Source organism: Ursus arctos, unplaced genomic scaffold (genome assembly GCF_023065955.2).
Source record: "Ursus arctos isolate Adak ecotype North America unplaced genomic scaffold, UrsArc2.0 scaffold_13, whole genome shotgun sequence".
Lineage (NCBI taxonomy): Eukaryota > Metazoa > Chordata > Mammalia > Carnivora > Ursidae > Ursus > Ursus arctos.
Window position 1 is genome coordinate 2,900,542 of NW_026622797.1, and position 13,579 is coordinate 2,914,120.

Consider the following 13,579-nt stretch of genomic DNA (forward strand, 5'->3'; position numbering starts at 1 on the left):
TGGATTGGGTATTAGATGACACTGTGGAATGATTGTTAATTTTCTTAGAGATGACAGTCGTGTCAGGGGTTCTGTAAGACTGTCCTTACTCCTAGGAAATGCTGCTCGCAAACACAGCTAGGAGGCAAGTGTCTTGGTGTCCATGATTGAGTGTCAGAGTTTTGGCTACGATGTGTGTATGTGATGAGACAGACAGAAACAGAGAAAAGACCCAGAAGGAAAGCAAATGTGTCAGAAAGTCAGCTTTTGACTCTAGGTGGTTGGTTTAAGGGTGATCGTTATCCTACTGTTTCAACTTTTGTGTCTGCTTGAAAATTGTTGTAATAAAACGTTGACGGAGGTTATTTGTAGCTAATGTTTTATGTTCCATGTTCTCTAAAACTCCATTCCTGCCTCCTGAAAGCCTTTGTTTTTCTGTTTTGCAGTTCGGGACCGAGTCAGATCGAAGATGGAGAGAGACATTTTGGCAGAAGTGAATCACCCTTTCATTGTAAAGCTTCATTATGGTAAATAGAGTAAAACATAATCTACTTTTCATAGGACCGAGGCAAACTTCCCCAAATCTAAGGAAAATAAAACAGCACTAGGTCAGGAGAAGAGCCCTCCGGTCACAGGGCCCGGCCTGCAGGGTGTGGGGCTGCCTTCCCTCTGCAGCCCCATAATCTCTTCTGCCTTTTCCCGCTCTGAGGGAGCAAGATGCCCTGTTTTAACCAGAGACTAAAGTGAGGGAGCTATACTTTGTTACCAACTAAATTATCATCACTGATAAAGTAGTAAAAAAATAAATGAAAGGTCTCTTGGCTTAGATTGGGGTGAATCTGTGACATATTTTTGTGTTTTTTTAGAAGAAAATGCTTTATGACCCAATAATTTCTTTAACCAGAATGGCATCACCTTCTATATTTTAAGTGAATACTGTGTTTCAAGCTAAAATGCTTAAAGTGGCTCATTGAACCCTTGAAACTTTCTTTCAAGGGAGGTTACTGTTTCTGTTTCCTGGAAGAGAAATGAGACACAATCAAAGAATTGTGATTCTTAAGGCCTGCAGCACCCCACAAACTCCTCTGAGTTTGCTTTCTGTCACTTCCCTCCTCAGGGAAGAGTAAGTGATATCATCAAATTAAAAATAATGAGTGAGGGGCACCAGACAACATGAACGCTTACCACCCTACTGAATAATTAATATGAGGGAAATACAGGGGGAAAAAAAACCCTACCTTGTTAGTTTCAAAGGCATCAGGTGTGGGGGGCTGTCCACGACATTTTCACGAATCGGGAGGAAGCAGAGGTGTAAGCCCTGCCCAAAGGTAGGAGGGCAGCGGCTTCTCACTCTTTGCTGGTTAACTTCTTATAATACTAAGAAAACACTGCAGCCTCGTGTAGGAGGTGTGCGGCTTATCCTTTCAAAGCTCTTAAGAGTGACGGTGGGTGTGAATTTGCTGGAAGGCTTGGTGGCTGCAGGCAGGTGCCCGAGCTCTGTCTTGCAGCGGGCGGTGCAGGGAGGCTCACACTCCCCCTCTCACAGCTGCCTGTCAGATCCAGTCCCATCTGTCACTTCGGCTGGTTTCCAGGGGGGTTCTCTGAAGAAGAACCAGGCATCTTTCAAGGATTTCTAAATGTGTCTTCCATGTCAGCTCTGTGGTTGATCAAAAGATACTTGTTCTCCCTCTGCCCATCAAGGCCTAGGAGAGAGGATTGAACCCATACTCACTTTATACAATTCTGACTAGGGTTTTTTTAGTTAGAGGCTATCTGTTTCTAAAACCCTAACATGTATCATGTTTCTAGTGTTTTCTTTTAGAAAATAAAAAGTTTTCAAGTAAGCAGGGATGTCAGGACCCCCTGCAGCCACACTTTCTAGGCATGTAAGATAGATGCCGAGTGAAACGAACTGAGAATCGATAGTCAACAGTGATTGGTTTCTCTTGACCCTCACGTGCATGTTCAGCCCCGTTTGGAGCGAGGGGCGCCTGGTGAAATGGTGGGCAAGACTGGAAGTATAAACAGTGGGCCCGTAGTCATGGCTCAAACCTAGAACATGGGCCCCATTTGCCATTATGTACGATGCATGAGGCCAACCGGTCACCAACGGCTCCGTGAAAGAAGGGAACAAATGATGGATTTCCTTGACTGGAGTTGTATAGAATGCAGCTCCACGGAGGAAAGGAGGCTTGCCCGCACGGGTCAGAGCCATCATCCAGCCCCTCACCAAACACAGCAAAGCCGATGGTGCCCAGAGCCCAGCATGGGTGGTGGTGAGAGTGAGAGCAGGTTGGAACCTGCAGGTACATGCCTCCCTGTATCTTCTGTCCCCTTTGTGATTAAAAAAGGAAAGGGGGAGCGAACCAGAGGAGAAGAAAGAAGAGAGGTGACCCTCTAGACCCGTAATAAAAGTGGGGGACACAGACAGACTCATTCCCGCCAGCCCTTCCTTGGAGTTTTGCCCCAAAAAGGGCCCCCTGCCTGGCTCCAGTGCTGTTTCTGGAACGTCCAGCGCTGCAGCCTGCACATGTTCTGGGACCGCTGGGATACCAACTCTCCCTCCTTCCACAGCCTTTCAGACGGAAGGAAAGCTCTACCTGATCCTGGACTTCCTGCGGGGAGGGGACCTCTTCAGCCGGCTCTCCAAAGAGGTACGCGGGGCAGAGAGGGATGGTGAGCACTCGAGGGAGGTCTGTGTGTGCCGTGCTTTGGGGCGTGTGTGAGAGTGTGTGTGCAAATGGTGTGCATACTGTCAGTATGTGTGAGAGCGTGTGTGAGTGTGTGCTGAGTGTGTGTGAGAATGTGTGTGGTATGCATGCTGTGTGTGTGAGAGTGTGTGTGCAAATGGTGTGCATACTGTCAGTATGTGTGAGAGCGTGTGTGTGTGCTGAGTGTGTGTGAGAATGTGTGTGTGGTGTGCATGCTGTGTGTGTGAGAGAGTGTAGGAGAGAGTGTGTGTCTGTCAGTGTGCATGCTGTGTGTTGTGTGCGTGCTGTGTGTCGTGTGCGTGCCGTGGAGGTTACATGGCGTGTGTGGGATGTGTGTGCGTGTGAACATGTGTGTGTGTGCATGAACGTGTGCATCTGTTTTAAAGAAGTTGCACAAGTCATACAGGGAAGCCATCTGTTGTCCTTGAAAGGTTGTAAGCAGACAGGTGCTCCCGGGCGCCGTGAACGCGCCGACCCTGTTGCATTCTGCGCGCTGCCCCGGGGGGGAACAGACGAAAGCAGAGGGGGTCACAGAAGCAGCTGGGGAAGACTGTTTCCCGGGGTCTCCCTTTCCGTCGTGGGAAGGTGCGGTGAGCACGCTGCCCACATGTCCCGGGCGGTGCTTCCAGAGCATCAGTCGGGTCTTCCCATGGGAGGGGAGGTCTCCATGACCGCTTCCAGCCCGGGGCTTGTCCTTGACCCCACAGTCCTGACATAGGAATTTTCCAGAATGTTACCCAGGGCAACACAAAAGCTCTCTGGCTCCTAATTGATGTGAAGAGCTCTCTGCTTCATGGCGTGGAAAAAACCAGGCTTCTGCCTGAGGCGACAGCAGCACTGGGCTTAAATCCCAGTGGCCCTGAGCGGTTCCATCACATGGTGATGCAGGCAGCGGCGCGTCGGACGGCCCCTCGCCCAGGTCTCCAGTCCCTCCGGTGCCGTCTTACCCCGCGCAGCTGGGTTTGTTTGACTGTGACGGTGCATTCACACTGCCTCTCCCCTTCTCTCTCGTTCCCACTTTTTGGCCAGGAGCTCCTTCTATCCTGTGTGGACCTCCAGAGTGAGCCATAGATCAAAGTAGAGCAGGAGGGGGTCCCAGGGCCCCCGGGCTGCTCTCTCCCCCCGGTATTTAAGGGCCCCTCAGACAATGCCCAGTTGATCTTTTGGGCTCTTTGCGATAGAGGCCAAAAGCCCAGGGCTGGAGGAATCAGATCCTACTTTCTGGGGCAGGTGTCTGGTCCCTGCTTGTGCTCATGTGTTCCCAGGACTGTTGGCACCTGCAGTCTCTCACCTGATAAGTACTGATTTCCCTTCCCTTCTCAGGCCATGTGGGGTTTGGTTTTGTCCAGCATGTGGCATGACACACCCTGTCATGGGCCTTCTTGACCAAAAGGCAACAGTAATTAGCAAAAAGCCTTGTACGACCTCCTAAGGGGAACATGTGTCTCCCATAACACCCTTTATTTCAGAATAAAGGTAAAGTTGTCAAGTGTGGGGACACCAGATTCTCAGAAACAACATGGGAAAGTATCCTCTCCCCTGTCCTCTCCTTCAGCAAGGCCATTGGACCCCATCCTGCTGTGTGTGGGTCACCGTACCAACTCCTTCAAGGATGCACATCATGGGGTGTCTCATTTCTGCGCAGACGCTATTTGTCGCTTGTACTTGGGGACTATACTGAGATGTGCCCTAAGAACTGGACAAGTAGGGAAGTAGGGTTGCACTCTGAGCACGGACCCGCAGACAAACCGTGGTGGTTACAGAGAGAGAACAGTCAGATTCAGGAGAATATGATAGCAGAGTCTGACTCAAAGTAAGCCCGCGGACTATGTTAACCGATTTAGAAAAGAAACGCCCAGCCAAGAAAAGGTGCCCATGGGCACAGGAGATAGAACAGGACGTTCCAAAGACCAGAAGGGCAAAAAGGGTTGGCAGCCCCCAGCAGTGACCTCCCAGGACCGTGGGGCGTGAGCCCCGGCCCCTATGGGAAGCGTCCCTTCTGTGGAATGGACGTGTTCCTCCTGTGGCAGCCTGATGTCCTCACCATCCAGGTCCCCAGACGGCCCTTACTCTAACTCTATGAGTCCCAGGAAGTCTGCTGCTTCTGATCGATTCTTCCTACGTCTGCATTCAGAGAGAGAATTCAGGAATCACATACACTTCCAGTCTCGGGGACACTGATTTCTCATGGTGAACGTAAAAACCGGTTTGTGATAACCTTCTGGCTTTCTAGTAAGGTGACTAAATATTACACACCGATTCTAACAAGCCCCGGAGGTACAGAAACATCCCCCAGACGGTGGCTTTGAAGGGCGCTGGGCACCTGGCCTGGCGTATACGTCAGCTCGCCTGAACCAGGATGCCCGACTCGTGGGCCCTGACGCCCACGGGTCCCTCTCAGCCGGCCTCCCCTGCCCGGGTGCCCGCTGACTCTGTACGCCACGTTTATGTTCTCTTTGGTAGAACTCAGCCCACTTTGGGTAGATGGAAGGGAGTGGGATGAGATCTGGGGTACGTTCTCAGTAGCCCCTCATCAGGCCTTCGCGGTGTCCCTTCACATCCGAACTGCTCATATTAAAATATCAACCCAGAAATACGCCCCAGAACTCCGTGATTCCCGGGGGCGAGGAGGAAGGGGAGGAAGAGGAGGAGGAAACTAAGTGCCCCGTTTACAGGCTCATTAGGCCATCTTTGTAGGGAACGGCTCTTCTGCCTTCATGGATCTCCAGACGAGAAAGGGAGCTCATGTTCGCGTTGTAAGAGTGAGCGGAGCACCGTGGGGGGGGGGGGGGGGGGGCGTGATCTTCCGCAGAGCAGAATTGACTCGAGAGCACTTTGCGGGGCTGACTCCTGACGTTCTCTGGCAGAGTGCTTCGAAACAGACCAGCCACCGAATGAGCCCAACAGTCTTGTTCTCTCATGGTAGGTGATGTTCACGGAGGAGGATGTCAAGTTCTACCTGGCTGAGCTGGCCTTGGCTCTAGACCACCTCCACGGCCTGGGGATCATCTATAGAGACCTGAAGCCTGAGAAGTAAGTGAGGACGTGGTAGGACGCCGCCTCTACATCCCCCTTCCTGCTGCCCCTGTCAGGAGCCACTGCTCTCTGTCTGATTCCCACACGGGGGTACAGCAGGGAGTAGGCCGGGGCCATCCTCCTGAGGGCACCCCCCACACGGGTTCCACCTTCCCGCCCCTGACACGGTGCCCAAACAGGTGTGGCTGATGCAGGCCATTCCCAGCAGCGCCTCTCACCCGATCCTCGTAACAACGCTCTGGGGGAGGCCAGGCTGGCGCCCCTGTCCCTGCTGTTCCGGTAAGGCTGGGCACGTAGGGGGCACCTCCCCTCCTCCCTGCCGTGAGGCTGCCCCCTCGCCTGCTGTGGGGAACTACTCAGACGTGGCCACCTTGACGCTAGCTTGTCTCTCCCACTCCGGTCCTTTCTCTGCCGTCACCTGCAGAGCCTGGAAGCTCTCTCCGCGACTCCAACAGGCCATTTCCACGTGGCACGTCAGAGGAGCTTTTCGGAGAGTTTTTCTGAAAGACAGTAGCACCAGTTTGCCCAGATCTTCCAGTAAGATTTTGCATGTCTTCGGCAATGATCATCTGTCACATTTTAGGGTATTTAAGCAATCTATTCTCAATTGAAAGATTAAAGTCCCTCCAAAATCACAGTTTCCATTTCAGGTTTTTTCTTACGTTCCGTGTAGCGCGGACGCATAGCAGTGGCCCACGTGAAGAAGGAGCGAGCTGGTGGACGCTGTTTTAGGTTCAGTGGGGCTGCCCGACCGTAGTCCCGAAGGCAAAGTCACTGATTTTCTCACTCACTCTTCACTGCCCCGTGAGACCATTCTATTCCACCCGCCGAGGCCGAGGTCCACCGCTGCCCGTGGACAAGGTGGAGGCTGGCGGGACGACCAGCGTTGGGCACAGAGCAGCCCGTACCCGTGGGCTGACTCCTCACCGAGGGCTCGGGCAGCGGGGTTTCAGCTCGTGCTCCGCAGCCTTTCCTCTTTCATCGACACCGAGCTGAGGAAAGACAGCTCTTCTCTGCCGCCATTTTTATTGGCCGTGGCGGTCATTTATGGGAGACATCCGGGCAACGTTGAGTCCATAGAGGATGTAAAGTAGGTGTGTCCCCCACCAGCAGACGCTCGCGTCATGCACGGCTCTGACGTAACAGCCTGCGGTAGTTCACGCCAGCCGAACATCGCTGGCTGCACAGGTCCGTAAATGTCTAGATAATCACAGAAGGCGCTATCGTCAGCGTCCCCACGGAGAGAATAGACCCTATTAACGACGGCTGCCGCCCTCGGCGTGCGGTCGCGTGAGGCCGATCGCAAAGCCGTGAGCCGCGGGCCCCCGTGGGGTGTGCACCCTGCTTCTCTCTCTCTTTAAAGGTCAAAGGGATCTTTACAGTTAAACATAGTAATATTTAATAGCAGAGTTGAAGAAAAAAGATTTTGTTGTCAAATTGAATTAGTAGGGGATTTATCTTGAAAGCTGCTCATTTCTGGGCGAAGATTAAGTATAACTGAAAAGCAAAGATGAAAACATTCACCTCTTTCATGATAAGTTGTCATCTTAATGGCGCTGTAACATTTTCCTTCATGTTTCAATAAAATAGTGGGTCTTTTTTAAACCCCATGGCAGATTTTTTAAATTGTGGTAGGAAAAACAATAGAAAATTCGCCTCTGAACCCTTTTTAAGTGTGTGGCTTGGTGGTGTACGCACACTCACATCGCTGGATTCACCAGCTCCGTCCGTCTTCTGAACTCTGATCTTGCAGAACTGAAACTCTGTCCCCGTGAGACACTCCCTGCCTCCTCCAGCTCCCCTGCCCAGCCCCTGGCATGCTCTGCTTTCTGCCTGTCTGGATCTGACTGCTCTAGGACCCCTGTAGAAGTGGAATGAACATTTCCTCTGTTGAGCCTGGCTCACTGCACTCAGCACCTTGTCCTCAGATCCATCCATGGGCTCACGTGGGTCAGGACGTCACTACTCTCCCTGACCGTGTAAGGCAGCCCATATGAATCCTCAAGGCCTTGCTTTGATTTCTCTCCATTCCGCTTCCTGGTCTCTTTAAGGCTGGGCTGGTACCCCCAGGAGCTGACGGGCTGGGCTGCTGCCCCCAGGAGCTGGTGGGACAGGATTTAATTACAGCAAAAAAGAAAGAAATGGAAGACTGGGAGCCCTGGGGACCCTGGGGGCTAACAGCCTGGCAGAAGAGCTTCCTCACGTGCTGGACTGCCTCTGCTCTTATGGACTCTCCCTCTGCCCTGCAATGAGGGGCACGCTCCCACAGTAGAGCTAGGACAAGCAAGGCCGACACTCCCTCTAGGCTGACGCTCTGGGTGTCAGACACCGGTGGGACAAAGGCTTGCACCCAGTGGGATAGCCCTATGACACGGTGAAGCCTGCCGAGCCCAAGCGTCCTTGATGCCAAGGCCTAAGGTATCAAAGGCTTCCCCAGCAGAGCTTGGATTGGTCCAGAGGCAAGGTGAGGCTCATAGAGAGGTGATGGGAAGAAATAGCGGGCCTCTGGCTGTTGAGGGCCTGCCTGCATAGGGAAAAATTCAAGAGGCTCCAGATGTCCACAGGCCAAGGCAATCCTGGGCCTTCTCAATCACGTTCTTCATGCAGGATGGTCTGAAGGGTTCCCGAACCTTCCTGTGGGCTAAAGAAGGTCTCAAACCTGCAGGTCCCAGCTTGCCTGGTTAACCCCAAACACCGTGGATCTGAATCCACTCGCGACCCAGCAGAAGCTGCTGACTGGGGAAGCAGTAAATCCTGAAGCCCACATCTGCACAGAGCAGGTGACCCCCGCATGGGGACTGCTACCCAGGCTGCCCTGCTGTGCCCCCGAGGTCTGCACCCCATCCCACAGCTGGCCAGGCCTCTTGTAAAGCATCTGTTTTCTTCCCTCTCTTTCAGCATCCTGTTGGACGAAGAGGGACACATTAAGATCACAGGTTTGTAAAGGACAACAGTCTCCCGGTGACTTCCCCTCAGCCCTGGTAAACATGGGAAGCGGCCCTGAGCCAAAGCCCTCACGGCGCCAGCATTTGCTGACGAATGCCTCCGATTTGGCTGAAATTTTCATAGAGCTTAGTTATGTTATGTTGGTGTGTGTCCTCACAGCCTCTAGAAATGCTCGAACTTTCCATTCCCCTTCCTTTCCTCTCTCCTGACCAAAGAACCGCCCAGCCCCTTCCCTGCAAACTCTCATCCCTGGCAGTTTTGTTCAAGAACGATGATGCACAGTACTGATCTTGAGGCAAGTACCGGTGCTGTCCCGGTAGCGCGTGCCGATACCGTGGTCCCTTCCTGCCCTCACGTACCACGTGTGAATCCACATGGGAGCCTGCCTTCCTACTGAAACCTCACGCCCCTCCCGTTGCCACCAGATTAGATCAACCTGAAAACACACGCCCCAGCTCCATGACACCCATTGTGTTCATTTCCTCTTGCTGCTGTCACAGTCACCACACACTGGGTGGCTTACAATAACACACCTTCTCATCTTCCCGTCTGGAGGCTCCAGAGAACCCATTTTGCTTCCTTCTCCAGCTTCTAGGAGCTGCTGACGTCCCTCAGCGTGTGGCCCCCTCCTCGCTCTGCACAGCCAGCAGCACGGCATCCCCTAACCTCTGTGACTCTGCCCCCAAGTCCACATTAGGGTCCTGTGTCACTGGGCCCACCTGGATAACCCAGGACAGCCACCCCATCTCAGGATCCTTGGCTCATCACTCCTGCAGGACCCCTTTGACCTGGGAGGTGACCTGCTCATGGGTTCTGGGGCTTCGGTGTGGGCACCTCTGGGGGCCATTCCCCCACCAGCTGCCCTGCTGACCTGTTCTGCCTCATGTCCGTACACGGCCACTCCTGCGTGTGCACCCGTTTGCGGTTCCTGAACTAACACTGTCCTCTCCTCCCCTGGAGGCTTGTCCCTGCTCGGGGGCCTGGTCAACCCCTGTTCTTTCCTTAAGGCTTCCCTCAGCACCCCTTCTTCTGGAGACCTCCTCTTCCCTTCTCTGTGGCCCCCATGTGGTCGCACTGCCCCTCACTTGCTGGCCTGCATCCCTCCACGCCCCGTCTTCTCAAGGGTGGGTTGACCCCGTGTTCGTGGACCCCCAGGACTTGGCGGAGTGCACATAGTAACTGGCGATAAATGTCGGTTAAATAGTTTTACATGCTTGTTAATGTTCAAAGTTTGATTTTTAAAAGCTCTCGTGAACTTGTATAGCAGACCCTGATGATCCCTCCCAGTGAAGCTTCAGACCGCCACTCCCAAACAGGCTCTCTGGGCTCCTGTGAGGTCACGCCATCAGCCACGTGGCACGTGGTGGAGATGGAAGATTCTCTTAATACTTCAGAAGTATTCTCTGCCAAATGGGGAACTGAACCTATCTTATAAAAGTCACACTTGTGCCAGGGAGCTGGGATGCCTGTGAAGCTACCACGTCCAGTTTATCTGTAACATGACAGAGTCTGGCCTTTCTCTGATTTAATAATCATGGATTCTATTATTATTATTATTATTATTATTATTAATCATGACCCCAAGTTCATAACATGTGATAATTTGCCATTTTGGTGAAGCACAGATGACGAACAGCCCCCTCCCAGACTCTGATGTGCAAAGCCAGACACTTACGCCGCGCGTGAGCAAACCCACGTGTGGATGTTTGATGTTCTCACTCAGCATGTGGCCTCACGCCCTGCTCACGAGGCCCTGGCAAGAACCGATGGCTATTACCCTTCTTCCCGATATGCTGAAACCGAGGGGCACCCCCTCTTGGAAGTAGCGTGTTCCCTGTGTCCTTCACCCACTAAGTGCTCGAACACACAAGCTTTGGAAGAAGGTGGGACGTACCGAGGACTTCTCGGAGGATGCAGAGGGAAGCGCTCAGGCAAACGCTCCACGATCCTTACCAGACTCGCCTGTCTTCCCTTCGTGCCTCCCCACCAGGAGCTTTATGCGTGGAACCCCCTTCCAGCCCTTTCCTTCAGAGCTACGCCTTCCCTCCCCTCTCACCGCAGCAGCTCCAGCTGCCCGTCCATCCCGGCCGCTGACCTGCAGCATCAGAGTGGCCCGGGCTACTGGCTGCCCCTTAAACCACAGGGCTCCTGGGACTTCTTGTCAGTCTTGACGAAATACAGCTTCCTGATACTCTTACCAGGCACTCGGGCTTTGCAGATTCCAGAAAGACGTTGAGTTGGGGAACGTACCACGGGGGGCATGGGGATGCTTGTATCCGAGGAGCATGCCGTGGCCGGGACAGAGCAGATAGAGGTCACATAATGACGCGGAAGCTTGCAGGTTGGGAGTCAGCATGGACACAGTCCTGGTGCCTCTCCGACTGAGGCAGTGCCTGTTTCACTTTCAGATTTCGGGCTGAGTAAGGAGGCCATTGACCACGACAAGAGAGCTTACTCGTTCTGCGGGACGATCGAGTACATGGCGCCCGAGGTGGTGAACCGGCGGGGACACACGCAGAGTGCTGACTGGTGGTCCTTCGGTGTGCTCATGGTAAGGGTCCTCCCCGCTCTGCCGCAGCGTCCCTGTCGCCGATCCCCAGTGCACAGTCCCATCCCCAGGTTGGCTCAGAGGTCCAGGAATGACCAGGGAAAACAGTGCTTGAAATGTGTATAGGCAGTGTGTCCCCATGTGACCCACGGACAAGGAGGCCGCCAAATTCCTGACCCTACCATTTCCTACAGCCCTTCCTCTGCCCATCCCAAATTCCCACCCCCAGGAAACAGAACTGGGATTCAGATAAGGACACGAATGTATTAAGAGACAAACCTTCTTTATACTTAATATCTTTACAGCCTAAGCATGAAGATTTAAAGGGATACAGTGATTTTCATAATAAAGACATTTTTCTTATGTCAAACACAAAATCCTTCTACTTAGTTACAAAAATTAACATGAGCCAAAATACACATGGAGTGAGACATTTTTACATCTACATCGAGAAACTGGAATGTTCTTTAGCTCGTGCGTGCGTGTTCACAGAGCCCAGACCCGACACTGCCTAGCCCAGGGGTTCTGTAGCTGCACTAGCAGTGGTGTTGGCTCCCTTTTCCTGTCCCCAGATGGTCCTTCCTCTCCCTTCCACCTACCCTGTCCCTCCATCCGCCTCCCAGCCAGCACTGTGCCCGTGGCCCTCCATGCTCCCTGTGCCCTCAGCCCAGACCAGGCTTCTGACGCTGTGGAGGGTCACTCGGCTGGTGTGAGGCCCAGCCTCCATGTGTCCCAAGCCACCTGCCTTGCCACCACACCACTTGCCTCACTTCCTGGCTGCAGAACTGCTGGGCTGTGTCTGGAGGGGGGGGTTCAGAGGTGTCACCTGGGGAAACTTAGCTTGGCTCTGTCTTATGTCGTCTTGGCACTTTGACAAGTTGCTGTTATAAATCTGTCATCTTATGTTGTGAATACCCACCTTGGAGTGTTTCCCTAGCATGGGGGCATTTCCTCAGCAACCCCATGACTTTCCGTGTGGACTCCCATCACAGACAGCAGTGCCCATGCTCAGTGAGCTCTGTGCCCCAGGGGTGTGAGATGGCTGTGGACTCCCCAGCCTAACCTCCACCTGGGGTCCCCTGCCCTTCCTTGTCCCAAGGCTATAGGAATGCTCTGGAGTTTGGGGAATATCACACAGAGGATGGTTCTTGGCTTTTCTAAAGGAGACCTGGTTCCAGGTACTGTCTGGCAGCGTTGACCACCAGGGACTCTGGGCTCTGGACACTGGGCATTTCTTACTGGACTGGTGGTATCATTTTAGTCGAAAGGACTCTGCACGCAGCGTCTCACAGCAGCTGGGGGAGCGCATGGTGCTGGTTCTAGCACCGTTGTTTTACTCAGCGGCAGGAAGCCGGAGGGGCTGTCAATGACAACAGAATAAGTCTCATGGCACTCAGACTTTATAAACTTTATAAGGCCTTATAAGGCACCTGCGCATTTCATCTGAACCAAAACATCTTTACGTTGCGAGGGAAAGACGCCATTCTTTCTGGTTATAGAAGTGGAAATAAGGGTCTTCGGCGGTTGCTTTAAGACATATCGGTGTTCTAAAACCACATTCTTATTTCGTCCTGCCGCCAAACCCTTCGGCCCCAAGGGGTAACCAGCTTGCAGCCAGATGTCAGGATTCCTGCGTTCAGCACTTCCTTGGGCAATTCCAGAAATGACTTCCAAATTGCCATTTGCAATAGAAGGATGGGTTTAATGTGGCATTTAGTGTAGTGTCTGAGCTTGGCTTTGGGACGAGATCAGTTGAGGGCATGTTGTGTTTACATGGTGCCCTCCACCAGCTTTGTTAAAGAGAAGTCAGAGCCATGGAGGGAGCATCCCAAGGAACGGTCTGCACCCTGGAGGGCTCACTGCCCATCGCTTGCGTTTCTCCACTGAGGAACCACACCCATGTCCTCTGATGATCCCCAAGGGCCCTCCAGAGAGCTTGTATGAAGACACCTACGTTGTGGTGGAGATCCTGTCCTTGAACAAAATCGAATGTTGAAGTTAGGTACCTGTACCTGGAAAAGAACATAAGCCGTAGTGATGGTCTCCATTGCAATGGTAGAGTGCTGGCATTTCCACACTCGTCTGGAGCTCAGTCTTTAGGAGGACATTGGGGTGTGTTTTGTGGGTGCTTTGGAAACATGTCCTGAACGCTCCAGTTTCACACGTGAGACCACCTGAGATGCTTCTCCTGTTCTTCACCGGCACTGAACGTGTGTGGACGCTCACACACGGGTGTCTGTGCAAACGCAGAGCTGGCTCAGGGCTCAGGCGCCGCCCCGGGAAAGGACGCGAAGACCGTGCCTTCCTGCTAAGGCTGCTGAAAGGAGCAAGTCGGCATGAACCTTCGAGCGCTCAGAGC

At 53.0% G+C, this 13,579-nt stretch overlaps 1 protein-coding gene across 5 annotated transcripts in view; it reads left to right on the plus strand.

The window, feature by feature from the left end:
• RPS6KA2 (ribosomal protein S6 kinase A2) overlaps nt 1-13,579 on the plus strand; it is a 332,623-nt gene that overhangs the window by 263,212 nt on the left and 55,832 nt on the right. For all 5 annotated transcript variants that reach the window (XM_026505196.4, XM_057310898.1, XM_044386467.3 and 2 more), the window contains 5 exons: nt 426-506; nt 2,554-2,633; nt 5,617-5,723; nt 8,625-8,662; nt 11,081-11,223. In XM_026505196.4, coding sequence (XP_026360981.1) covers nt 426-506; nt 2,554-2,633; nt 5,617-5,723; nt 8,625-8,662; nt 11,081-11,223 — 449 coding nt within the window. The remainder of the gene's footprint in view (nt 1-425; nt 507-2,553; nt 2,634-5,616; nt 5,724-8,624; nt 8,663-11,080; nt 11,224-13,579) is intronic.